General features: G+C 42.8%; 2 protein-coding genes and 1 long non-coding RNA gene across 14 annotated transcripts in view; 1 reads left to right on the top strand and 2 right to left on the bottom strand.

Annotated features, from left to right (window-relative positions):
* LOC132464877 (cytochrome P450 2D15-like) overlaps window positions 1-14,171 on the top strand; it is a 43,257-nt gene extending 29,086 nt beyond the window's left edge. Inside the window, exons 5-11 of the mRNA XM_060061521.1 lie at window positions 8,622-8,690; window positions 8,777-8,881; window positions 9,022-9,154; window positions 9,469-9,554; window positions 9,925-10,026; window positions 12,308-12,449; window positions 13,633-14,171. Coding sequence (XP_059917504.1) covers window positions 8,622-8,690; window positions 8,777-8,881; window positions 9,022-9,154; window positions 9,469-9,554; window positions 9,925-10,026; window positions 12,308-12,449; window positions 13,633-13,826 — 831 coding nt within the window. The 3' untranslated portion in view covers window positions 13,827-14,171. The remainder of the gene's footprint in view (window positions 1-8,621; window positions 8,691-8,776; window positions 8,882-9,021; window positions 9,155-9,468; window positions 9,555-9,924; window positions 10,027-12,307; window positions 12,450-13,632) is intronic.
* LOC132464889 (uncharacterized) overlaps window positions 1-27,234 on the bottom strand; it is a 147,943-nt gene that overhangs the window by 66,064 nt on the left and 54,645 nt on the right. The window lies entirely within an intron of this gene.
* The window catches only part of LOC132464872 (AP-3 complex subunit beta-2), a 61,451-nt gene continuing 51,811 nt past the window's right edge, over window positions 17,595-27,234 (bottom strand). For 8 of the 12 annotated variants that reach the window (XM_060061507.1, XM_060061512.1, XM_060061506.1 and 5 more), the window contains 2 exons: window positions 20,223-20,361; window positions 17,595-18,055 (listed from right to left, as the gene is read on the bottom strand). In XM_060061507.1, coding sequence (XP_059917490.1) covers window positions 17,866-18,055; window positions 20,223-20,361 — 329 coding nt within the window. In that variant the 3' untranslated portion in view covers window positions 17,595-17,865. The remainder of the gene's footprint in view (window positions 18,056-20,222; window positions 20,362-27,234) is intronic. The other 4 variants (XM_060061511.1, XM_060061517.1, XM_060061514.1 and 1 more) reach the window with 1 other exon arrangement.

The following is a 27,234-nucleotide window of genomic DNA, read 5'->3' as shown; positions in this document are numbered from 1 at the left end:
GTAAAGTAATAAGTAGTGAAGTTACTTTATAAATGCAGTAACTAGTAAAGTAATCTCATTACAATTTACAGAAGTAACTAGTAATAAGTAACAAATTACTTTTTTTGAGTAACTACCGCAACACTGGATATATATACATACATTTTTATATAGATTTATTTATTTATTTATTATATACGGAGACCACCAGACCTCCTCGAAGCAACGAAACTGTTCGATTAAATTCGAGATGGGTGGGCGAGAATAGTGATATAGTGCCAAATCGTCAATATGAATTTCCGAGAGGATGGTCAATGGTCAGATACAGATCGCGTTATAACAATAATTGATATTGATGTAACAAGAAAGGATGTAATGATAACGCCAAAAATATAAAGGCTACATGTTTATAATAATTTAAATATAATGAACTTATAAAGCGTATAACGAGACAATGAGACGATCTAGTTGTGGGCCAGCAGAGGCTACATTTTAACCGAATTCGGCCTGTAAACTTATACATATAGTCTAACCTATATGTCAAATGTATGATAGGCTGTAGGCCTACGTATAGGCTGTTTTTTTATATTATAAATATTACAATCTTGTCCGTCTATATACCTGAACCACATTCCCCATAGAAAAAGTAAACCGTGTTAGTTGAAGTGGATTGTCAATGGTCACATACAGATCTTGTTATAACGTTTATAGCTACATGGTCTACTTATAATATTATAACTAAATAATCTTACATTTAATTATATATAATATATATTTTAATATTTAATTAATTCAATATTAAACCAATACATTTCAATCTGGAGATTATTTTTGCTGTGCAAGATTCGTCAAACAACAATCCGATTCATCTGATTTTTGAGGAGACCCCCTCAAAAACTGAAACTAACCACGTCCCATGAACCCAGTCTCACACCAGATTGTAGTAAAGCTGCCCACAGTGGAAAACGCATTTTCAATCGGGAGATTATTTTCGACTTCAGAAGGTGGGGAGGGCTGCACAGGATCAACAAATTCTCACTCCGAGCGCGTCGATTTTTGACGAACGGTCAGTGACTTTGGCTTCAGCTTCTGACGTAAAAAGGTACCCTTGTGCTTCTTTTTTCGACGCATGGGGTTTTCAACTCGTTACAATGTAATCCCTCCACGGCAATATATGAATCTATGAGCATTCATCGCATTGGCTAACGGAAGACCCGATGGCTGCACATTAACAGCGATTTTACAGTGAAATCTGTGACATTACTCAACACAACTACACCAACGTGTCCATGTTAATTACACAACTTGTATGGGTTAAGGCTATGGACATCAGTTGTCCTGTTTTGTGCTTTGATTGAGAGAAACAATAATTTTTTTGATCAGTGTTGGGTAGCTGAGGTCGTTGCTAAAGAGACCACGTCCGTCCGCTTTGTTTGTGACAACTGACAGAGCAACCCTATCTCATCAAAATTACGTTCCCAGAGAACTATTCCGCATTCTCAATTACGTTTGTCTGAAAAACGTATTTTGTCCGTGATTACATTTTATTGAACATATCGCAAATACGAATTCGTTCTCAGCCTATTTTTTGCCAATTATTTACCATGTTACTATGACAGAATAAAGAATAAATTCATGCATTATCATTCAACTTGAACATGTGTTTTTACAGTATAGAGTGGTGGAGGGATGACGTATGTTGGCCAACCCGGAAGTGAGCGTCGCCCTGGGTTCCCTTGACAACAAGCCGACGGGTTTTTCCATTGGATTTTGGATGATTGCAGAAAATTTGCATTTTTGAAGCACCTCCTCAAAAACAAATGGTGCTCCAAATATCGAAATGCATATAAAGGCTCCAGAGAGTGTTTCTCAGATTTTTCCATGCTACAGAGAACGAAATGTAAACCCAGGCGCGGTCTTTGCATAGAGGCGTTGCTAGGCAACGACCTTGGGCCCCTCCAACTGTAGGGGCCACTCCTGACTGGGAGCTGCAAACTTCCCATAGGCCTACAGCTGGTAATTGGGGCCCTTTGGACAGTAATTCACAGATAAATGTTGATTTTTTTCTTAATTGGTGATTTTTGTATGTTTAAATTGGAAAGAAGAACAACAGAATAAATTACAAAGAAATACCGATTACGCGCACACCCCCTCTCTTTCGCGTTAAAATTGAATATTCCATCCATGCAGTTGTTGTGACTCGTGAGCAAAGACGTGAACTTAGCAACATTAGCAACATGAAGCGCCACTACCCAAGTGGCGCTACAAAAAGAAAAAAGAAGGAAGAGGCTAAACTAAAAACAGATGCTCTCCCAAAATTAACAAGCTTTTTTAGCGTGACAACACCACCGGATACGAATGTTTTGGTGGAGGGGGAGGGGGGGGAGGAGGTGCCGCCGGGCCCGGCTGTTGATGCAGCAGGAGGAGGAGGAGAGGAGCTAAAAGCATCGTGCACTGATGACAAAGATGACGAAAATGCCGTGGAGGATGCGGTGAGTAGGCCTACTGCTGCCGTTTCTGATTCTGACCACCCAGAAGAAAGTGATGCTCTAAGTGAGCTCTTTATCTTTATCTCTTTAGCATTAAGTTCAGTTACAAATGCTCTGTCACACTGCTTTACTTTTTTACATTTATTTATTTTTTGGCATTCAGATGTATATTTTATTTAAAGATATGTTTATTGATTGCACATATAAAAAATACAGTTAGCACTGAAAGCTTCAATTTCCTTTTAAAACTATTTTTGTTAAATAAATATGTAGCATTTTGACATACGATGGTGTGATATCTGAAAACTTATTTCTCGCATATGAATGTTGAGGGCCCCACTAGCTAAATTCGCCTTGAGCCCCCAAATTGCTAAGTCCGCCACTGTGTAAACCCATGCAAATAAAGGCTCCATGGTCATAATAATTTAAATATAAATAATCTCCTGAGTGTGTAGGGTATGTATTCTATTTTTTTCCAATGGGGCTCCGTTCACGTCACTTGACTGTCATGGTTGCTATGGTGGTTGCTATCGACCGCCCCTTCTAATCCTTACATGGCTCTAAAAACCACGCGGCAAAGGAGCTGCGTCAATTGTGTTGTTTTTGTCGTAAACTACGGTCTGATGGTTAAAAAATAGACAGATAATCCAAGGTCTCCTTAAAAGGCACGTCGGATGTTTTTATTTTCTGCAGTTTAGTCTATCACCTATTTTTTAAAGCAAAACACCAAGCTCATTTATTTAACGAGGCAGGGTTATTTGAAACAATTAATTAAATATGTGTGAGAGGTCAGTCCTCCTTCTGAGTTTGCTTCCTATTTATGTCTAGTGAACCCCCCTACTGTCCACAAGCACCCCGCCCCTCCCCATATGGATTTGGAGAATTGTTGCCACGTCCCTGTGGTGGTGGTATCATATATATGAAAGAGGGTATTCAATTATACTACAATGATCAATTAGGAGGCCGAAGCCCTAAAGGAAGTGATGCAATAGGTGACTGGGGTCTCTTATATACCAAAGGGGGTCTCAAAGAACGCATACAGGAAATGACTCTGCAGGTGCTCCATCTCGTTGCACATCACCCAGCGGCTCGCTTGCAAGATTTTGGCCTGAAGTTCTTCCCAGACCTACACCCTAGCCATCCAACATGCATATCTGAGAATCAGGTCTCTCTTTAATAATGACAAAAAGTTATGGGAGAAATATACGTTAACTTTATGTTATCTCATAAGCGGCGTGGTTCCGGCTCCTTTTGACCTTTTGACCCCAGACTTCAAAACGTGGCCACATGCCAGCTGTGTCTGCACACCTTAAGCCACAAATGTACACCTCCATCCCACAACAAATGGGGACTAGAAACTAACCTCTGTATTTATTCTACTATTGGAGGTCACGCCCCTTTTACAGCCTTTTCAAGATAGCTAGGGATGCTAAAATGTTTACACACATTTCCCGGGGTCCCGAGAACGACATATCCAAGATTTGGAGTTCTAGCCCTTAGAGAAAAAAGGTTTTCCCTAATGGACTGTTGTTTGGATAAAGCCCCTCAGAAGTGTAGCCTTCAAGACCTAGTGGTTCAGAATGTGGTGGAAAAACAGTTTTTGAGATAGGAAGGTTCTACCGCCCTGAAATTTGAATACCTTATTCTAGGGCCTAACTGGGACCCCCGCACCGAAACTTGGCCCGGTCGGACCCCGAGGGCAGGCCCCCCTGTGCTTGTGGACAGTAGGGGGGGTACACTAGACATAAATAGGAAGCAAACTCAGAAGGAGGACTGACCTCTCACACATATTCAATTAATTGTTTCAAATAACCCTGCCTCGTTAAATCAATGAGCTTGGTGTTTTGCTTTTAAAAATAGGTGATAGACGAAGTCTAAACTGCAGAAAATAAAAACATCCAACGTGCCTTTTAAGGAGACCTTGGAATATCTGTCTATTTTTTAACCATCGGCCCGTAGTTTGGGACAAAAACAACACAATTGATGCAGCTCCTTTGCCGCGTGGTTTTTAGAGCCATGTAAGGATTAGTGGGGGCGGTCGATAGCAACCACCATAGCAACCATGACAGTCAAGTGACATGAACGCAGCCCCATTGGAAAAAAATAGAATACATACCCTACACACACTTAAAAACACTTTATATTTAAATGATTATGACCATGGAGCCTTTATTTGTATGGGTTTACATTTCGTTCTATATAGCATGGAAAAATCGGAGAAACACCCATTCAGAATGCATTGGTTTACATTTCGATGTTTGGAGCACCATTATTTTTATTTATTTAATTATTTTCAGTTTTTGAGGAGGTGCTTCAAAAATGAAAAATTTTCTGCAATCATCCAAAATCCAATGGAAAAACCCGTCGGCTTGTTGTCAAGGGAACCCAGGGCCACGCTCACTTCCGGGTTGGCCAACATACGTCATCCCTCCACCACTCAATACTGTAAAAACTCATGTTCAAGTTGAATGATAATGCATGAATTTATTCTTTATTCGGTCATAGTAACACAGTAAATAATTGGCAAAAAATAGGCTGAGAACAAATTCGTATTTGCGATATGTTCAATAAAACGTAATCACGGACAAAATACGTTTTTCAGACAAACGTAATTGAGAATGCCGAATAGTTCTCTGGGAACGTAATTTTGATGAGATAGGGTTGCTCTGTCAGTTGTCAAACAAAGCGGACGGACGTGGTCTCTATAGCAACGACCTCAGCTACCCAACACTGATCAAAAAAATTATTGTTTCTCTCAATCAAAGCACAAAACAGGGCAACTGATGTCCATAGCCTTAATGTTGTGTAATTAACAAGGACACGTTGGTGTTGTTGTGTTGAGTAATGTCACAGATTTCACTGTAAAATCGCCGTTAATGTGCATTGGGTCTTCCGTTAGCCAATGGGATGAATGCTCATAACTTCATATATTGCCGTGGAGGGATTACATTGTAATGAGTGGAAAACCCCCTGCGTCGAAAAAAGCAGCACAAGGTCCTCCATTAGCCAATGGGATGAATGCTCATAGCGTCTCTATGTGCAGCCATCGGGTCCCCCGTGAAGGGGTTACTTTGTAACGAGTTGAAAACCCCATGCGTCGAAAAAAGAAGCACAAGGGTACCCTTTCGCGTCAGAAACTGAAGCCAAAGTCACTGACCGTTCGTCAAAAATCAACGTGCTCGGAGTGAGAATGTGTTGTTCTGAGAGGCTTTGTCCAAAAAACTGTCAAATTTGGAAAACTTTTTTTCTGTAATGACTAGAACTCTATATCTGACCCTGGGAAATGTGCGTATACATTTTGGCATCTCTAGCTATCTTGAAAAGGCGGGAAAAGGGGCGTGACCTCCAACAATAAGGTAAATGTGCATAAGACAGGTTAGTTTTTGGTCCCCATTTTTGGTGGAATGGAGGTGTAAATTTGTGCCTCAAGGTGTGTAGATACAGCTGGCCTGTGTACAAGTTTCTGAAGTCTGGGGTCAAAAGGTTCAAAGGAGCCGGCACCACGGCCCTTATGAGATAACAAAAAGTGAATGTGAATTTCTCTCAAAACTTTTTGTCATTATTAAAGAGAGGCCTGATTCTCAGATATGCATGTTGGATGGCTAGGGTGTAGGTCTGGGAAGAACTTCAGGCCAAAATCTTGCAACGAGCCGCTGGGTGAGGTGCAACGAGATGAAGCACTTGCTGAGTCATTCCTTGTAGGGCTGGAATCCCTAAGTTGATGATCGTATGCGTCCTTTGAGACCCCCGTTGATATCAAAGAGACCCCAGGTCTATAGCTTACTTGTTACTGTCCTTGACTCAGAAGTGACCTATTGCATCACTTCCTTTTTTAGGGCTTCGGCCTCCTATTTGATCATTGTAGTATATTTGAATGCCCTCTTTCATAGGTATGACACCACCACCACTGGGGCATGGCAACAATTCTCCATATCCATATGGGGAGGGGGGGGGGGTTGTTTGTGGACAGTAGGAGTACACTAAACATGAATAGGCATTTCAATCACCAGAAATAGTCAATACACACTCAGGGGGAGGAATGACCTCTCACACATGATATCTCAATGAATTTCAAATAACCCTGCCTCGTTAAATCAATGGGCTTGATGTTTTGCTTTCACGAATAGGTTATATGCTGTGTCACTACCAAATATGTCTGTGCGCATCTCTCAGAGTGACGCAACTAGACACCAGACAGTGATTAAAAAAAATTGTCACGTTGATTACAAAAGTAACGTATTAATTACAAGTCTAAACTGTGGAAAATTGAAAAATATGGGGGGCGGTCGATGGCAACCACCATAGCAACCATGACAGTCACTTGACGTGGACGTAGGCCCATTGAAAAGAATAGGCCAAAAAACGTAGGTGTGACGCATGCTTAGAGCCCTTATTGTATTTCGTTTTCCACTGTGGGCAGTTTTACTAAAATCTGGTGTGAGACCGGGTTTAATGAATGTGGTTAGTTTCAGTTTTTGAAAAAAATCGGATAAATCGGATTGTTGTTTTGACGAATCCTACACAGCGAAAATAATCCCCCGATTGAAATGCATTGGTATAATATTGAATAAATTAAATATTAAAATATATATTATATATAAATAAATATACAATTATTCAGTTCTAATATTATAAGTAGACCATGTTGCTATTATCGTTATAACAAGATCTGTATGTGACCATTGACAATCCACTTCCACCAATCTAATCAACGAAGAGCGTTGTAACACCAACTTGGTGTAATTTTTCTATGGGGAATGTGGTTCAGGCATAGACAGACAAGATTAAAATATTTATAATAAAGGAAACCAGCATATATGTTGGCCTACAGCATATCATACATTTGACGTGTAGAGTTAGACTATTATATGTATAAGGTTACAGGCCGAATTCGGTTAAAATGCAGCCTCTGCTGGCCCACAACTAGATCGTCTCATTGTCTCGTTAAACGCTTTATAAGTTAATTATATTTAAATTATTATAACCATGTAGCCTTTATTTTCTTGGCGTTATCATTACATCCTTTCTCGTGACATCGATATCAATTATTGTTACAACGAGATCTGTATCTGACCATTGACCTTCCTCTCGGAAATTCTATGAATGAAATTCATATTGACGGTTAGGCACTATATCACTATTCTCGCCCACCCATCCCGAATTGAATAGACACTTTCGTTGCTTCGAGGAGGTCGGATGGTCTTAATGGGACAGAGAAATGAAGGGATATTTAGCGTAGGAAAAAAATTGCGATTAATCATGAGTTAACCATGGCATTACTGCGATTAATCGCAATTCAATATTTTAATCGATTGACAGCACTAATATATATGCATACCTATTTATATATGTATTTATTTATTATATACAGAGCCCACCAGACCTCCTCGAAGCAACACAACAATTAAATAAATATATAGCCCTATCTATGTATAAATATGTATGTGTGTATATATATATATACACATACATATTTATTTATATATTTTTATTTCGTTACATATATATTTATTTTTTTATTATATACGGAGACCACCAGACCTCCTCGAAGCAACGAAAATGGTATTTTAAATTCAAGATGTATGAGGTGCATGGGCGATAATAGGGATGTAGTGCCATACCGTCAATATGAATTTCATTCATTTATATATATTGCGGATCCCTGTGAGACCAGGTTGACTCGCTCGTTGAGACAGGGATCTGTGTGTTTGCCATGGAATTTGAGTGTCACTAACTTGCATTGGTGCAAAATCCGTGGCCATATCACGGAAATTGGCGTGTTTCCGTGAGGATTCCACAGATTTTGAGTTAAGCGTCCGTGGTCATTTCACGGATTCCTGTGAGACCAGGTTGCATAGCAGTGGCCACCCTCTTGGTTTTTTTTAGAAGTATGCCAAAAGAGAAGAAGAGAAGAATTTAGATACTCTTTAGTTCTGAGCCACTCTGAAACTAGAGCCCTTGGCCTACTAAGCCCCTCCATCTCAATTTCCAATCACCAGCAACAAAATTCTTTCTAGACTTTGGGAAGCTGTTGAGATTCCCCCAAACCAAGCTTTAGTCATGTGACTCCAGGGGGGAAGACCAATAGAATTGAAGCATTGGATCCTTTTCTGCCAAATGTGTTGTTCAATGTAGAATGAAATTGTTCCACAGATTTACGATACTATCCCCTGGATTCGGTACCTTCCGTTACCCTTCAGGAAAGCTTTCGTAAACGTGAAGGTAAGCAAAGAAAAGTCACACTTTTTTAATCTTTTTCTTGAGCCCCAGTGCAGATGGCCTATTCTCTTACTAAACTCGTCTTGCAGAACATTGATGTGGGCACAATGGAGATAGTGTCTGAGCACATGAAGACCAAGGTGAAGGGCGAACCTCGTGACCTCATGGACTGCTACTTGGATGAGATGGAGAAGGTGTGTGTGTGTGTGTGTGCATGCGTTTGTGTATATGTGTGAGTATATTCTATTGCGAGAACAATAGAGACTGGTTGTAGAAGAACATTTTTGTATTTCCAAGTCATTTAGGTTTCTTCTCTCTGTGTTTCCCTGTCCAGAGAGGCAGCTCATCTTTTTCAGAAGAACAGCTGTCTTCCTTCGCTCAGGATCTTCACTTCGCTGGAACCGACACAACCTCGAACACATTGTTGTACGCCTTCCTCTGCATGATGGCCCATCCCCACGTCCAAGGTTTGCTGCCTCCATCTGTCTGTGGTTCTATTAAAGTCCTTAGAAGCATACATTATTTTTACCTGTTATTTAACCAGGTTGGTTCCCAGAGACTAGGTCATTAATAATAGACTTATGCACATTATTAAGGTTCACATTTTGTACCTTTTTTATTCAGTCATAAAGCAGACACTTTCATCCACTGTTTTTCTTTCTTAAACAAACATGTTTGAGACAAGGGAGTTCGTAACGTGGTAATTCTTGGCTTCAAATCAACCGTACAAAGACAAAAAGACCCCCTCTCTTCCTCTCTCCTACCTGTCTCTCTCCTGAAGAGCGGGGCCAGCAGGAAATCGACTTGGTGCTCCAAGGGAGGGAGGAGGCAAGCTATGAAGACAGACACCAGATGCCCTATATGCAGGTTTATAATGTCTATATTATTATACATGCAGATTTATAATATCCATATCATTATACCTGCAGGTTTATAAAGTCTGTACATTAACAGGTTAATAAAGTCTGTACATTAACAGGTTAATAAAGTCTGTATATTAACAGGTTTAGAAAGGCTGTTTATTTACAGGTTTATAAAGTCTGTGTATTAACAGGTTTATAAAGTCTGTTTATTAACAGGTTTATAAAGTCTGTATATTTAACAGGTTTATAAAGCCTGTATATAAACAGGTTTGTAGTGTCTGTATATGAACAGATTTATAAAGTCTGTATAGTAACAGGTTTATAAAGCCTGTATATTAAGGTTTATAAAGCCTTTTTTCTTCTACACTCTGCAGGCTGTGATCCATGAGACTCAGAGAATATCGAACACGGTTCCTCTCAGCGTTCTTCACGCTACTGATAAAGACACTGAGCTCATGGGATACTCCATTCCTAAGGTAACCCTAATCCTGACACCTAACCCTTACCTTAACCCATTTACATTAAGGGCATTTAGCAGCTGCTTCTATCCAAAGCGACTTACAATAAGTACATATTTCATAAGGAGTGAAACAATATACTGCTGTTGTTACAGTAATGATGTTCCTAGAACCAAGTGCAAGTTCTAACAATTGCTAGGCTAACCCATTCCCCGTATACAGCAGTGATAGCCAGCTACTGCAGATGCTACACAATTAAGAACTATGAATAAACACAACATACATTAAGTGTGCATATTATGTGCCAGCATGTACAACATACAATAGTGGGCGGGGGGGACTGGATGGCCAGCAGAGTCTAGGTGAACTCAGAAAAGGTGAGTTTTGAGTCTTTTGCGGAAGCTGGTGAGCGACTCTGTGGTCGTCATCAGCGGCAGGGAGCTTAGGTCACATGGGAGAATTTAGGTAGGTTGAACACAAGCCGGTTCCTGCAGATGTTGTAAAGTGCAAATCTGCAGGATCGGGCCACCGCGGTGATGTTTGTGGTCCAGCATAACTAATTGTCCAGTACCATACAGGTTTCTGGCAGTTGGAGAAGGAGATACACTGATGTTTTCAACAGTGAACAGTAAGTCGATGTGTGGGCAATCTTTCCCTGGCATTAGAAGGAGCTCAGTCTCGTTGAGGTTAAGCCTCAGGTGATGGGCAGTCGTCCAAGTGCTGACGTCTGCCCGACAATCAGATATGCGTATTGTAATAAGGGTTTTGTCAGAGGAGGGGAAAGGGAGGAATAGCTAGCAGTGTCGTCAGCGTAGCAGTGATAGGGAAAGCCCTGTGATGTAATTACAGAGCCCAGATATCTGGTATAGAGGGAGAACAGAAGGGGCCCTTGTACAGAGCCTTTAGGGACACCAGTGTCAAGTTTGCAAGGTTTGGACAAGTTGCCATTCCATGTTACCTGATAGGAGTGATTCGTAAGGTAGGAAGTGAACCGGGATAGGGCTGCGGATTCCTCAGTGGATAGTTAGGAAACACAGAAGAGAATCGTTTGACAGAAGGTAATGAAGACAGAACAGTTGAGGCAAATGTAGAGGGAGAGATTTCAGGTTATGGCGGGAAAACCGAGGTACCGCAAGACCTTATGAATATCAGGTCAAGTTGGTTACCGGCCCTGTGTGTGGCGATAAAGTTGGTTAATTCAGGTGAGTGCAACTTCTCTGGCAGGATGTTGAAGGATAACGAGTGGTGTGCCATTTTCTGGAAAGCAGCTGATCCATCTCGTCGTAGAAGTCGCGAAGGTGACCAGGAGTACGGTAGATCACCACAATGAAGAGCTTGATAGGAAGGGTGATAGTGACAGCGTGGAGTTCAAAAGCAGATCTGGTCAAGTGTTCCAGTGGAAGGACCTGGTAGGACCAATTCGGCGAGATGAGGAGTCCAGTCCCTGAACCTCGCCCTGATGGTCTTGGGGTTTGTGAGAATGACTATCTATTCCTAAAGTAATCCTAATCCTGACTCCTAAACCTCACTCCTTACTCCTAATCCTAGCTCCTAACCCTAACCCCTAACCCCTAACCCTAACCCTAACCCCTAACCCTAACTCCTAACCCTGAAGAATAGAATATATTCTTTATTTGTCATTCGGTTCAATAAAGTGTATTTACACAACGAAATTAAGGTGTAGATCTTGTTCAGTGCTTTTTTTTTTAAATTAAAAAGAATAAATAGAATACAGTACGAAATATTAATACATATATAGCAACAATAACCCCTCCCCCTGCCTTCCACTTAAGGCACATTTAAGTGTCCGACACCCTCCCCTCCCTCCCAGACAACAACCCTCCCACCCACATATGTCTAAATAGCAGCAGGTCCAGGAAGGTAAGCATAATGAGGAATGTCCAGAGGTAGTGGTGATCGTTCATGTGGTTATTTATGTATTTCACAGGGGTTATTGTTTGTTTAGTGTACGTATGGCCCAGGGGAAGAAGCTGTTGGTTAGTCTGGTGGTGCGTGATTTCATTGACCTGTATCGCCTGCCAGAGGGAAGCAGATTGAACAGGTCGGTGAAGTCGGATCTGTAAGCCTCCGTTCTCCACATCTGTAAAGATCCACGTCAAGCTTCACAGAGAAACGAGGTTGTTCTATGCAGAGCTGCCTAGATTAATACTTTATCCCAAATGTGCATGAAACCAACAGCTGATCCAGAAACACAATCTGCCCCAGTGACAAACACTCTTGTGCCTTTAGAAATCTCTTGTGATTTCTTTCTATGTTCTGTGCTAATGTGGTTTCCAAGGGAACGATCATCGTCCCCAACATGGCCTCCGTGTTGTCCGAGGAGGGCCAGTGGAAGTTCCCTCACGAGTTCAACCCAGAGAACTTCCTGGATGACCGGGGAGAGTTTGTGAAGCCGGAGGCCTTCATACCGTTCTCTATTGGTGGGTGGACCAATCAGGGCGCAGGATATACAACCAAGTGTGTCACTGCATTGACCGCCAGATCAGATTCACAACGCTCAGCAGGTCTGCGACGCCCGTCAAGCCAACAGCAGATTGGATAAGTCTGAACCAATCAGATTCTTCAAAAGCCCTCAACGCATTTCATTCTTTAATCACTGAAGTAATGCAGTATAGATCAACTATTTCAATGGCAGTATCAATGCTCACCTCTTTGACAATGGCACTGAGTTCACTGATTGGCCGACAGTATATTGGCCGACAGTATATTGTACACACAGAACCAGAGATGAAATGGCAAAACGTAGGCTGGATCAGAGTGCTATTATTCCCTGGATGTTGCATTGTGACCTTCAGCACTCACTTGATCGGCTGGCGGCCGAGTGTGAATCGGCTGGGATGAGGATCAGCACCGCTAAATCTGAGGCCATGACTCTTAGCAGGAAACCGGTGGATTGCTTACTCCGGGTAGGAAATGAGTCCTTAGCCCAAGTGAAGGAGTTCAAGTACCTCGGGGTCTTGTTCGCGAGTGAGGGTACTATGGAGCGTGAGATTGGCCGGAGAATCGGAGCAGCGGGGGCGGTATTGCGTTCGCTTTACCGCACCGTTGTAACGAAAAGAGAGCTGAGCCGCAAGGCAAAGCTCTCGATCTACCGGTCGATCTTCGTTCCTATCCTCACCTATGGTCATGAGGGCTGGGTGATGACCGAAAGGACGAGATCGCGGGTACAAGCGGCCGAGATGAGTTTTCTCAGAAGGGTGGCTGGCGTCTCCCTTAGGGATAGGGTGAGAAGCTCAGCCATCCGTGAGGAACTCGGATTAGAGCCGCTGCTCCTTTACTTAGAAAGGAGTCAGCTGAGGTGGTTCGGGCATCTGGTAAGGATGCCCACTGGGCGCCTTCCTTGGGAGGTGTTTCAGGCACGTCCAGTGGGGAGGAGACCTCGGGGAAGACCCAGGACAAGGTGGAGAGATTATATCTCAACCCTGGCCTGGGAACGCCTCGGGATCCCCCCGTCAGAGCTGGTCAATGTGGCCCGGGAAAGGGAAGTCTGGGGCCCCCTGCTTGAGCTGCTCCCCCCGCGACCCGACCCCGGATAAGCGGATGAGGATGAGGATGAGGATGAGGATGAGGATGTTGCATTGTTTCGTGTTCTCCTGTGTCCAGGTCCTCGCGTGTGCCTGGGGGAGGGCCTGGCTCGCATGGAGCTGTTCCTGGTGCTTGTGACGCTGCTCAGAAGATTCCAGTTCATCTGGCCCAAGAATGCTGGAGAACCAGACCTGAGGCCTGTGTTCGGACTCACCATCAGTCCCCAACCCTTCAACCTGGAGGTTCGCTTGAGAGGGACAGAGAGGACTTGATGAAAGGAAGAGAGAGAGAGAGAGAGAGAGAGAGAGAGAGAGAGAGAGAGAGAGAGAGAGAGAGAGAGAGAGAGAGAGAGAGAGCTTGATGGGCAAGAGAGCGAGCTTGATGGGCGAGAGAGCGAGCTTGATGGGCGAGAGAGCTAGCTTGATGGGCAAGAGAGAGAGCTTGATGGGCGAGAGAGAGAGGGAGGGAGAGAGAGGAAGCGGGAGCGAGAGAGGAGAGATCGAGAGAGAGAGATTCTTGAGGACCTGTGAGTCCTTTTATTCGATGGAAGAACAAAAACAGGTCAGATAATGGTTGGGTTGGCTATTCTTTTTGAAATTAAATCATGTGAGAAATGATTATATCTACTGTGGTCTCTGCACCCATCGTTTTCTGATTCTCATTGTTTTTCTCATTGTGTATCATATATTAATTTTTTGTGCCTCTTATGCTGTTCCAGTTTTATATTTCTATGTTACCATAATTTATATATATGATAGATATGTATTTGCTGATCAACAGTTGTGAGTTCACACATCTGTTTAGATTAGTCGTTTTCTATATCATGGTTAAACATGCAAACCACTGATGATATCCTTACATTGTCGGGAAAGATGGGAAACATATATTTTCGACAAGTTTTCCATGTTTGGATTTATTTCATTTAGATTTTTATACATCAGGACTACATTTCACAACCACACAAGGAAAAATACTCAACCATGAAAGTGAACTTGGTGTGGGCATGGTTATCACTGCTTATTGTACGATTAATCAGTTATGAAGTCTATAATTGCCTTTCTGGGGGTTTCAAATCCCTTATATTTGACTGTGACCAAACAAGACGGGCTCCTGTTCATGGTTAATCACCTTTGAGACCGTTAAGAATTGATGTGATGGGGATGAAATCGCGGGTACAAGCGGCCGAGATGAGTTTTCTCAGAAGGGTGGCTGGCGTCTCCCTTAGGGATAGGGTGAGAAGCTCAGCCATCCGTGAGGAACTCGGATTAGAGCCGCTGCTCCTTTACTTAGAAAGGAGTCAGCTGAGGTGGTTCGGGCATCTGGTAAGGATGCCCACTGGGCGCCTTCCTTGGGAGGTGTTTCAGGCACGTCCAGTGGGGAGGAGACCTCGGGGAAGACCCAGGACTAGGTGGAGAGATTATATCTCAACACTGGCCTGGGAACGCCTCGGGATCCCCCCGTCAGAGTTGGTCAATGTGGCCCGGGAAAGGGAAGTCTGGGGCCCCCTGCTTGAGATGCTCCCCCTGCGACCCGACCCCGGATAAGCGGACGAAAATGAGATGAGAGATGAGATGAGATGCTAATGCAGTGGATATATTTAAGTCTAATTCTTATCACATGTTGATCTACATTACATTCACACATGATCCACATGATTATATCACCTATGTACTATGATCAATGCAAGCCATGTGTTTCCTGACCAGACCAGATACTGCAGTTAGATACCAAAGCAATGAAGTTCAATGTGTCACACTGGCGTTAATAGTAAATCCTAGACTGAGTGTATTTGCATACGCAATTTATATTATTTATACCCTTCCACCTTTGTAGTCTCCTTGGTTGTCAAATTAGAAGCCAACCATAGAGCTTCAAAAACCTTTAATATTATAAGCAACCATGTTATCAAACGATTTTTCCGGTTTGCTAAGAGCCCAGGTTAATGGTTCACATTGTCAAGAGGAGACATAATAAGCCATGCTTTGTGCTCAACTCCCCCCTTCTCATGCCATAGGCAGCTGACCAGCCACTGACATCTTTCTAGGCAGGTCCCATAACTATATCTTTCTTTTGGAGAGTTACAGTTCAACAAGTCAAAATGGTAAAAGTAGGATGCAAGGACGGATTAACGTGACCACGGGCCCTGGACACAAATCAGCCACGGACCCCTACCAACATGCAAATACACGCACTAGCACACCGAATTTGGTCGCATATTATAACTCATGCAATCCACAATCACACACATAATGCAGCGCGCAACCAGGAGAGAGAGAGAGAGAGAGAGAGAGAGAGAGAGAGAGAGAGAGAGAGAGAGAGAGAGAGAGAGAGAGAGAGAGAGATTATCTAACCCCGCAGCTGCGGGCATGCATAGTGCCAGCCGCTTGTCTTAACGCCAGAACATCAAATCTGTCAGGTTAATATCATGACTTTACAAGCACCTAATGACTTCCTTGAAAGAATTTCGTCACCTTGTTCTCGTTTTTTGTTAAAAAATGTTGAGATGGCAGGATTTGTTGTAGCCTACCAGTGCAGTATCTTTAGTGTCTTTTTCTTTCTTTTGTTTACGCTTTGCCGACCCACTTAGCACACGTTTCTCCATTTTCACTGTGAAATAGAGTACTAAAGTGAAAACGTCACGTTGTCCTGGCAACCGGATTTTCACCGAATGAGAGATGGCGTTTTCCATTGCTGCCATGTGTTGTTTCTTTCAAAATGAAAACAAATCAATTTCAAGAGGTGAAAATCACTACCAATCTAACATGTCGAGGCATTCATGTATTCCCCTGGGGTTTTACATGGAAAAGTTTGACTACATTACTTTTTTTATATATGAATACATTCGATTCTTAATATTATTCACATCATTGGTAAAGCAAACTCTCAAATCAATTTTCAAGAAAAATCGTTGGGGTTATGAGACCGGAGGTTGGCTGCGTGTAGTCTGTTCCAGATTGTCTGGCCAGAGAGCCGTCGGCCATATCGTCCTGCAAACCTTGACTGCAAATCTGTAGAAGACAGCCTACAGTGCTGTCTTCTCGGGGTGTCGTCTTCTTGGGACACCCACTTCGCGGCCTGTCTTTGTCATGCCCTATTATATGGAACTTGGCCTTCAGTTTGGAGAGGGTACTAGGGCTCACTCCAAATAATGCCGCAACTTGGGTTTTGCAGAACACCAGCTTGTAGTTGCCCTATCGATTTGGCAAATTTTTCATGGCCGCAACCCACATACTCAGCTCTGCAACTCATCCCACAAGTGCAAGTTCCTTACAAATGGAGCACCATTTGAAAGGGAACTATACATGCTTTCCAACGGTATACGATTTACTGCCTAAAAGCATTGTTACCACAGAGAAATAATCAACCAAACACAAATTTCCTTACTTTTTGTGCTGAGTTTATAGATATATCAAGGCCCCCCTCATTGGCCAGGGCCCTGGACATGTGCCCACTTTGCCCAAGCGGTAATCCGTCGTTGGTAGGAGGTTTCTCTTTTTAACTGTTTGAACACAGCTGAGCAGCCTGGGTCTACACACTACTGCGCCTACTAACCGACTCTGAGATGTTTCATTTGTTTGTTGGCAATATGGGAGAAAACTACAGAGACACGGCAGTTTGTATGTGCCGGAGTGTAAGCGTGTTGGACAGAACAAAGATACAGCTGTGGAAGCTGCTGAACACCCGTTTGGAATATAATGGAGGTCAATGGATCAACTGCCAAATGTCAGAACGTACTGACACCGCGAGACGGGGCGACTTGAACAGATGATGCCTGATTTATGTCTGGATTAAGACAATGTCACAATCTAACCTGGGGTCTTTTAAGAAACCGGCCAAACCGTTTAAGGAGTAAACTCAAACCACAACAGTGATGGAGTAAATGTATATCATCTGAAACCATTTTGATCCAATACGAAAACAGCCGTTGTTCATGTACCCCCAGGTGGTGCTGTTTATACAGTTTAAGGGGCTTTGCTTAACTACTACGATGTCATTGTAAGTCATGTCCGATTGTCTAACAAACCACTTACATTACACTCTTGCCTTCAGTCACGCTTTATTTCAATTTCTATCTACTAGAGTTGTTTCACAAAGCCGAGGTAAAGGGGACATCTTTAGAGGGAAAACAAGTCAAACAATAAATAACTTGGGTTTATTCACACTGACACAACTTCCAGCGGGAGAACCACCGCGTAGGGGGTGTTACGGTACGTAGGGTGAGAAGAGGGGTCATGTGACTGTGGGGTCACTGGGTCAGCGGGTGGTGTTACGGTACGTAGGGTGGGGGTGAGAGGAGGGGTGGCCACGGGGTCACTGGGTCAGTGCCAGCAGGATGTCCTTCACCAGCATGGTGCCGATCACCATCTTCTCGCAGTTGATGGTCAACTGGGACGGCCCGCTCTCTTTGGTCGCCACGGTGACTAGCACCAGGCTGCCGCTGGTCACGGTGCGCCCAGCAAACCTGTGGACAGGAGGACCAGGAGGAGGAGGAGCAGGAGAACTGAAGGTCAGAGTGCAGAGGTCAAAGTAGCCAAGAGGTCAGAGGTTAAGTTAAGGCCAAGGTCAGAATGGAAAGTCAGAAAGGCAGAGGAGACCAGATCAGGGTGTTAGGGGTCTGTACTTCAGGGTGTCAGGGTCTATACTTCAGGGTATTAGGGTCTGTACTGCAGGGTGATAGGGTCTTGTTGGACAAAAGCAATTTAAACTTATTAACAAATTATAATAAATGGGAAACACTGGGGGTCCCTTACATCAAGAAACTCCTGAAAACACATGACTTAACTGCTCCCATCAAATCAGCACGACAACATTTCCTCAATGTGCATACATGATACAGCTGCATTGTCCTTACAATTGTTATTTTCGATGTAAGGAAAGCTGACTGAATACTTAATAAACATGAAAAAATGTGTGTAATTTACCCACAAAACACTATAAATAAAATAAACAAGGCAATCACACAGAATGAACATAACATTGTTTAGGCCACTGTCATCGTTACTCAAATAATAGTGTAACAGAGGCGGAGTGGCCGTCGGGACGATCGGGAGATTTCCCGGTCGGCCGGCCGGCCAGCGAGGTCAGGTGGACCAGCCCACAATTGTGTAGCGGCCTGCGAAGTCAGTTGAACCGGCCCACAGTTGTGAGCGGCCGCGAGGCGTCTGCAAGCCGGCCCTGAGCATAATTTTGTCCCGTCAAGACGCCATGAAATTCCCATGAAATAAACAATATATATCTCGATAACATCCAACCAATATTTATACCACTTGCTTACTCTCTATGTCTCATTCATGTTTTGTTTTTTTACATAATTTCTTTTTACTTCATTTAATTCTTCATTATTCAGGCGTTACAGAACTTTCATGGCCATAAATAAATAATACGAACTACAGTTTACTTTAATTTGTTTGTTCTTCAATTGACGTAGAATGGAGCAAAGACTCCTGGGATTGGGAAATGCGTTTATCCAATAAACAGCTTGCAGGTCAAGTCCATTTTCGGAAATGTAGGGGAATATATGAGCGGCCCCACGTCTAATGGCATGAACCTAAATACGCGTCAGACAGAGAAGGCGAGCAAGCAAGTTCATGGTTGCTTGCTTTTGTTTGTTGTGGCACTCATGGAAGGCAAGAAGAGAAAAGTGAAAGGAGGCGCTGAAAAGGCCAGAATAAAGAAGAGGCGGATGCTGGAGGGGGATGCATCTAAGTGCTCAAAAATAACAGATTTATTCCGAAGTCAGGCATTAATGAGTTGTGCAGGTGAATTGACAGAAAAACAGTTAGCCAGAGCTCCACCATTGACGTTATTGCTAGGCGGGAGCTAGCACAAGCTGCTAGTCAAATGTGTATGTGCTGGCTGGTATATTTCAGACGAATTAATGACTTAACTGATCTTTCTCTTTTAATGGATGGAGAATATGTTAACAGATTTGGAACATGTAGTAGTAGTCGTGTCAAAACGTTACACCGGTATTACCGAGCATAAACTGTATAAACTTTGAAACTAGGTCAACCACCATCTTCTCCGTCAACTCTCCTCTCACACTCGGTGACAGCGTCTTATAACGTTCTATATATAATAGTATAATATAATTGTATAGATAATATCACGGCCAAAAGCTCTGTGCGCCTCCGGATGGCTGTAGTGCGGGGAGCACTACGACCAGAATCGAAGTGCTTTTGTTTACCGGCGTTGCTATGGTTACCGGTCTTGTAAGGAAGTGCGCCAATTCTCGGAGCGCCAATTCTCTTCCGCACAGAGCAGAACTGTGGCCTATTTTACACATTTTTATTTTCTTAATTATAATTATATCATTAATTTTTACAGATTTTTTTTTTTATTACTGAAAAAAAAACAAAAAAAAAACGGTGTTGCGGGGGGGGGGGGGGGGGGGGGGGGAGGGCCGGACCGGGGAGGATTCTCCCGGTGGCTATTAGTGCCCCAATGTAGGGTATTTTTAACATCACAACAGAGTAGGATATTGTAATGGCTAGGGAGCCCTTACAATACACAACTCCCAGACCAAATTTCCTGGCTTGATCCCCAATGTCTGCCCTGTTTACCTGTCGGCATCCTATAAGCAAGACGGCCTGACTTACTTTCCAGTGTCAACCCGCGGGCTGATACTGGACGTTCCTAATCTGACAGACAGTGTGAAGCCCCCTCACCTGCACTCCTTATCCGAGCCACAAGGCACCCTGCTGAGGTTAGCCGCGGCTGTCACCCTCTGGACAATGGCGTGCTCATTCTGACACCTCTCGGGCAGCTGCATCTTCTCCGTTATCTCGTTCATGCCCATCAGCTGACCTACAAGAGGGGACGCATTAGGAGGACAGAACAAAGAGCTCTGGTCGCCGTCCTGTCCACAGGAAACAAAACCCCAGCAGTGGATTCTCCTGAAGAGGTTGCTCTTATCGGCCATGTGTTGAGCCTGGACGGTTTCCCGAGAATCACACGGCCCTTATCTACTTAAAGGGAGACCGTCAGCTTTGGCTATTTTTAATCGGCTTTAAGAGAGTTCTGCTTCATACACATGTTGTGAAAAAATCTCGGCCTGCTACATCAAGAGAGAAATTAAGATATTCATTTAAGATATAATTCTGGTAATGACATTCTCCTGAGGACGTGCATGGTCTAGCTTGTCGGCAGAAACTGAGTGCATGACCTGATCTGGTTATTGAGGAATGCAATTTTCCCCCTTAATTAAAAAACAGCGAACTGAAAAATTAGGAACTATCCTGAATTTTATATAACAAAAACATAGAATACCTTACAGCTTTGTGTTCTTACATATATGTATTTATAATATACATCTAAGATATTTTATACTGAAGCTGGATGTAACGTTGGCCATGGATGTACAGGTGTTTCCCATCTGACCTGACAGTAAGTGGATTCATACATCAACAACATAATACATGAAGAGGTATCGATATTGTGCAAATGTGATAATAAAAAAAAAACTAGAAAATGTATTTCCTACAGAAAAAGCGGTGAGTGCTTTAGTGCAAATTGAGGTTGAAAATATATTTTTAATAAAGCCACATAGTTCAAGACGTAAAGAAATGTGGAATGGCTTAAATCACGTGAAAAGATTTGAACAGAGTTCAAAAGTCTAAATGGCGTAAAAAATGTAAACATGCACATCATTTAATAAAGGTAAAGTGGGTGGAAACAAATATAAGTGAAGAGTAAAACAAATAGCTAAAGTTTAAGTTTGTATACAATTGAGATAAAAAAAATAAATAGCTGAACTGAGCTAATAAAGTTGAAATGGTTGGATGTGTGTGTGTGTGTGTGTGTGTGTGTGTGTGTGTGTGTGTGTGTGTGTGTGTGTGTGTGTGTGTGTGCGTGTGCGTGTGCGTGTGTGTGTGTGTGTGTGTCTGTGTGTCATCTCTGGACAAGTTTGTTAATGACAATATTCTTTCCCATCTAGTTAATTGAGATAAGAGATGAAGCATAGAAAGCATCATGTGAAAAATAATATCGTTTTAACTACGTCAGCATTTAGCATCTCCCGGAAGTACACCGGATATGTAGCACCCAGCCTCTAGCCATATAAACGGGGGTCCACACAGACAAACACCTGATATCTATCAATCATATTTACAATAGATTAATAATTTAAGCGCCAGTGAAACAAGAAATACCCAAACCGTTTAACTTAACATTGTTTTTCTATGTTAAATATTGACATTGTTATGCTCCGCGACGCCCAATATGGTTCGCTTTTCAGATGGCACCTCTGTCTTGAGCGGGTGGAATTCTCACCCTCAACGTCAGTCAATGAGACCAACTGAAAATATACGATGCAGGCGTGAAATTAAACTATTGATTCTGAAAATTGATATTGATTTATATTTATTCTAATATAAATCTGTGTATATTTGATATATTTTAGATGTATTTGAAGTTCAAAGTGCGTTGATTTGTTAGATGTTTGAAAAAAAGTTTAACGGCTAAAAATAAGCAGGTTGTGAAGCCTAAAGTAGTTCTAGTGTCAGAGAATGGGCGGACACCATTTACACCACTTCCATTATAAAAATTATATTTTAAAAGTAGAATATTTAATAAAGTTTAAAGTATTAAATAAATGTAATAGTAACACACAATTCCAAGCTGATGTGACCATTTTAAAAATGGAATGGAGTCCCTAGTTGAACATTTTTTGAAGTAGTTAGGTCGCAACATTTTAGTGTTAGGAAGAAAAGAAAGAAATAAAGAATAAAGCCTAAGAATAACGATAGTGCTTGCATCTGCTTGCATCACTCACTGCAATTCATCATTGTTTGCATTTACATAGCACTTTTCAAGGTACTCAAAGCGCTTGAAATAGTGAGTATATATGTGTGTGTGTGTGTGTGTGTGTGTGTGTGTGTGTTTGTGTATGTGTGTGTGTGTGTGTGTGTGTGTGTATGTTAGTTTGGTCAGGGGTATGAGTCTTCCTCCCAATTACATCTCATAGCTATGAGCAGAAATAGCTCAGAGGGTAGAGCGGGTTGGCTGATAGGTAGAGCGGGTTGGCTGAATGTCGAGCAAGACACCTAACCCTAACTGCTCCCAAATGCTGGCTTTCGTCTTGCATGGCTGACTCCGCCTTCGGTGTGAATGTGTGTATGAATATAAGGCAATATTGTAAAGCGCTTTGAGTGGCAACTTCTTATAACAAAGCGCTATATAAATGCAGTCCAGTTAGGTTCAGTCAGTTCTAAGGCTCAGGGGCCCTCATCAGTTAGGTTCAGTCAGTTCTAAGGCTCAGGGGCCCTCATCAGTTAGGTTCAGTCAGTTCTAACGCACAGGGGCCCTCATCAGTTAGGTTCAGTCAGTTCTAACGCACAGGGACCCTCATCAGGTAGGTTCAGTCAGTTCTAACACACATGGGCCCTCATTAGTTCTAGACAGCGCTTCTATCTTACAACCAACATATGAACCTTAAAGGACAACACCAGTCTGGGTGATCACTGTAACCGTCCCCTGGCTTCACTAAAATGTCCGTTACCAAAATACTTCATAATAAAACTTCAATAAAACGTCATTGTTTCGATTCTGCTGTAGAGCGTTACCATTAAGTTAAGTTAAGTTATCCTTTATTGTCCCTTTTTGGGGGAAATTCTTTCTCTGCTTTTGACCCATCCGAGAGCCGTTGAACACATACACACTTGCACATACACACACAGAGGAGTGACTTTACACAGAGGGGTCACCTTACACAGAGGGGCGACCTTGTCATAGGTCCACACACATGGGGGCACACCGGCACACGAGGAGCAGTGGGCAGCCACACTGCAGCGCCCGGGGAGCAGTTGGGGTTTCAGGTGCCTTGCTTTGGCAGTTCTAACGTGCCATCAGATGAGTCTCCTACCACATTCTCAAAATAACTTTATGAGCGTGTTATAAAGTTACCGTACGGGATGGGTCATTGTAGCAGATTGTAGTAAGCTAGATCATTATGAAAATAGCATGTAAATAAAATAGTTCTCTGCTTGATTAATGTTTCCCCTTTCGGATGATGTCAGTAAACAATTCAACCACAAACACATAAATATTTATCCGTTCAGCACTTCCGTCCACACTAAAACTGAGAATTCCAACACTGAAAACGATGCTTTTTTGTGTGGGTTTGCGTTGTAGTGTGGACAGGGTAGTCGGAGGCTTTCAGAAACAATGACGTTCGGTTGCCATGACACTGCCATGACGCTGCCACAAGCTTGCGCTCGAGACCGAGACGCTCATTAAAAAATGGCAGGTGAAATGCAAATGATGATCTCTCTGTACAATGTACTAATTTATCTCCAGATACAACTCGACATATAGGCTCAAACATAGTCTTTGCTCCAACGCCGGAGGCGAGCGCTGTACTTGATGTTCTTAAGTGATGGTAAAAAAAACGAAAGACGGCGGTTCAAACCGTACTTCGAGAGGCGTTTCTGGACAAGACCGGGTCGAAAAAGATTAACCAGCTGATCAACTGTAAATATCAGCTGATCACACGCCTGTAATCTAGAGAGGCGTGGCTGGTTGCATAACCATGACAACAACTATTTATCAAAATAATTTCAGTGTGGAACGTGGATGCAATACATGCTGAAAACAATATGAAAACGATAGTGTGGACGGAGATCGTTTTCATTGCGGATGTGCGTTTTTACATTTACCCGGGTTAGTGTACTGTGGACGGGGGCCTTAGTTGTTTTTAGATTTTCTAATGAGGAATGTTCCATATTATCGCTTTAAACTCCAATCTGAAATGCAAACATGGTCAGTAGATGGTGGTGAATAACCATGAACGACTGCAGATCCATCATTCTGTATCATCCTGCTAGTTTGTCTCTTTCAGACCCAGGGCCCTATTTTAATGGTCTGAAACACAAGTGAGAAGCGCCAAACGCAAGTAGCTTTGTGGGCGGTTCTATGGCGATGTTGCTATTTTACCGGCGGATAAATGACTCTTGCGCCCGGCGCAAATCTAAAAAGGGTTGGTCTGAAGTAGCCCAATTACCTGTATGTGTGGTTTGGGCGTAAAGTGCAATAAACCAATGAGAGTGCCATCTCCAGATGGCACTCTCCATGAGCGCATTTTAATCTGACGAGTTGATATTTTGAAAGGACGTTTGCAGTCTCCGATGAAACAGATGCATGACCACATGAATTTCAAACTTCAAATGCCTCAGTTTATGGCCAAATAATATGGCCTAATTCACACGTGGAATAGCATTCTCTTCCACAACTTCAGAAATGAATTAATTTAGTCCTCAAATAAATGTCGGCAAAGAAAACTTAACACAGATATGATATGCGGTAACTGTGGTTCTATTTAATGATACACGCAATTCATTAACAAACATAGTTTCTTATGTTTTGTATGCATTATCGTGCATACACGATAGTATTGTATTGTATGCAATATCGTTATCGACTTGTGTTCCTAATATGCATATGTCCCCCCGTTAATATACATTGGCATGGACTGTATTATGCGTTCCGTGTTTAGTTTGGGTGTGTTTAAACAGACGCACACACGCGCGCCCGCATTCATTAATTATTTTACGCACGCCCACATTCATTGATTCTTTTTAGCACTCACTCACTTGTTTTCTCAGGATCGAATACTCATCAATCCTTAAAGTTATGGGCTTAGATGTCTGTGTCAAGAAACAACCCGGTATCACGTGATTTAGTGCTCATGCGCACAAACGTTAATCTATTGAATCGTGTCCCAGAGAACGATTTTTTTCGTGCTACACAGAATGAAATGTAAACCAATGCATTCTGAATGGGAGCGTTTCTCCTATGTTTAAGTGCTACACAGAACGAAATGTAAACCAATGCATTTTGAATGGGAGTGTTTTTCAGACGAGAGAGAGGGAGACTGTGCGCAGACAGTACAGTGCACCCTCTAGTCATATATATGTCAATATTTCAGATATTTTAAGCAGACCTCCTCAAAAACTGAAACGAACGTGCTCCACTGTGCGTTTCTCAGACAATTATCGTGCTCCACAGGCCGAAACAAGAGAGAGAAAGAAAGAGAGAGAGGGAGGGAGAGAGAGAGGCTTCAGAAGGGGTGTTCGCAGATAGAACAGTGCACCCTCTAATTATATATGCCAATATTGCCGATTTTTCAGCAGACCTCCTCAAAAACAAAAACGAACGAGCTCCACAGAACGGGCGTTTCTCAGACAATTAATGTGCTCCACAAAACGAAACGAGAGAGAGAAAGAGTGAGAGAGAGAGAGAGAGAGAGAGAGAGAGAGAGAGAGAGAGAGAGAGAGAGAGAGAGAGAGAGAGAGAGAGAGAGAGAGAGAGAGAGAGAGAGGCTTCAGAAGGGGTGTGTGCAGATAGTAGCCTACAGTGCACCCTCTAGTTATATATACACGTTGATATTTCCAATTTTTTAAGCAGACCTCCTCAAAAACTGAAATGAACGTGCTCCACAGAACGTGCGTTTCTCAGACAATTAAAGTGCTCCACAAAACGAAACAAGAGTAAGAGAGAGAGAGGGAGTGTAAAGACAGAGATCGCATTTAGATTAAAAAATAGCATTGCATCGTTGAGGACGACCTCTAGTGGCGTGGAGGGGAAATGCGCAAATCACACGTGTTCGATTTGTAAACACACCGGGCGGCACTTGCCTGATTAAGGCACGTGAGGTGAGTGAGCACGGGTGAGGCTATAAAGGTCCGCGATTTCCGGCCGGGCTATGAAGGGTTTGTGCATTGGAGGACACGAGAGCACGCATTGGTCTGTAATTAATTTTTTTAACTAATGTGTAGTTTGCACAATGCGTATGTTTCTGCCAATTTTTCCCGTTTGTCATGTCTTCCATGTGACAGCGCATGGGACGGCGCAGCCGTCCTTAGTGACGTTGGATTTGATTTAAATGTTTGATTAGGCATTTTGATTTATTTGAGAACTAACTTGATTTAATTTGTCTTTATCAATAGGTTTTCAACCTAATCCGAATCCGAATCGCAATACGGAATACTTGTTGTTCATGTATTAAACAATTCATGTTCAATAAAAGGAAGGAGAAGGATTTGAGCTGCCCTGCGTCCAGTGCCATTTCAAGTTGGGCAAGCACAAATGAGAACATAACCCAGATAACTTGACAGTTGAAAACCAGCGGAGCAGCTTGGAGAAGAGGATAAAAGGCCTTGGAAGTCCAGGAAAAGCTGTTGACGCAGGAGAAGAGAGCTGTGCTGGTCCGTGAGGTCAAGATGGCGGAAGACGTCGTGGGAAAGACGGTGAAGCAGCTCAAGAAGGAGAGAACCGCTGCGAAAAGCACCTTCACCAGACAGGCCAACTTCCTCAGCAAAGGGGCGACAGCATGGAGGAAGCAGAGCTGAGGGAGGAGTTCGCCGAGCTCTCATACTGCCAGAACATCGTTCTTGAAGCGAATGATGATTACAAGACAGGGCTTTTGGCTGAGTCTCAAGAGTCAGAAGAGGAAGACGCGGTTCTCGAAGAGAAGGAGGAGCTAGACGTTGAGAGAACTGCTAACGAAGCAGAAGCAAGGTTTGGAGAGGTGAGAAGAATTGTCCAAAAAAACCTTCGGTCCAGATATGGCCAATACGCTATAACAACTGCAATCATTGAAGGTGAGAAGGCCTGCGGTTGGGCGGAGAAGTTACCTGTGGAGAGTACTCACCTGGATGCATATGAGATGCACCTGACTCTACT

The sequence above is a fragment of the Gadus macrocephalus genome, chromosome 9 (assembly GCF_031168955.1).
Source record: "Gadus macrocephalus chromosome 9, ASM3116895v1".
Taxonomy (NCBI): domain Eukaryota; kingdom Metazoa; phylum Chordata; class Actinopteri; order Gadiformes; family Gadidae; genus Gadus; species Gadus macrocephalus.
The sequence above is the reverse complement of the archived record's forward strand: the minus strand, read 5'-3'. Positions and strand labels throughout refer to the sequence as shown.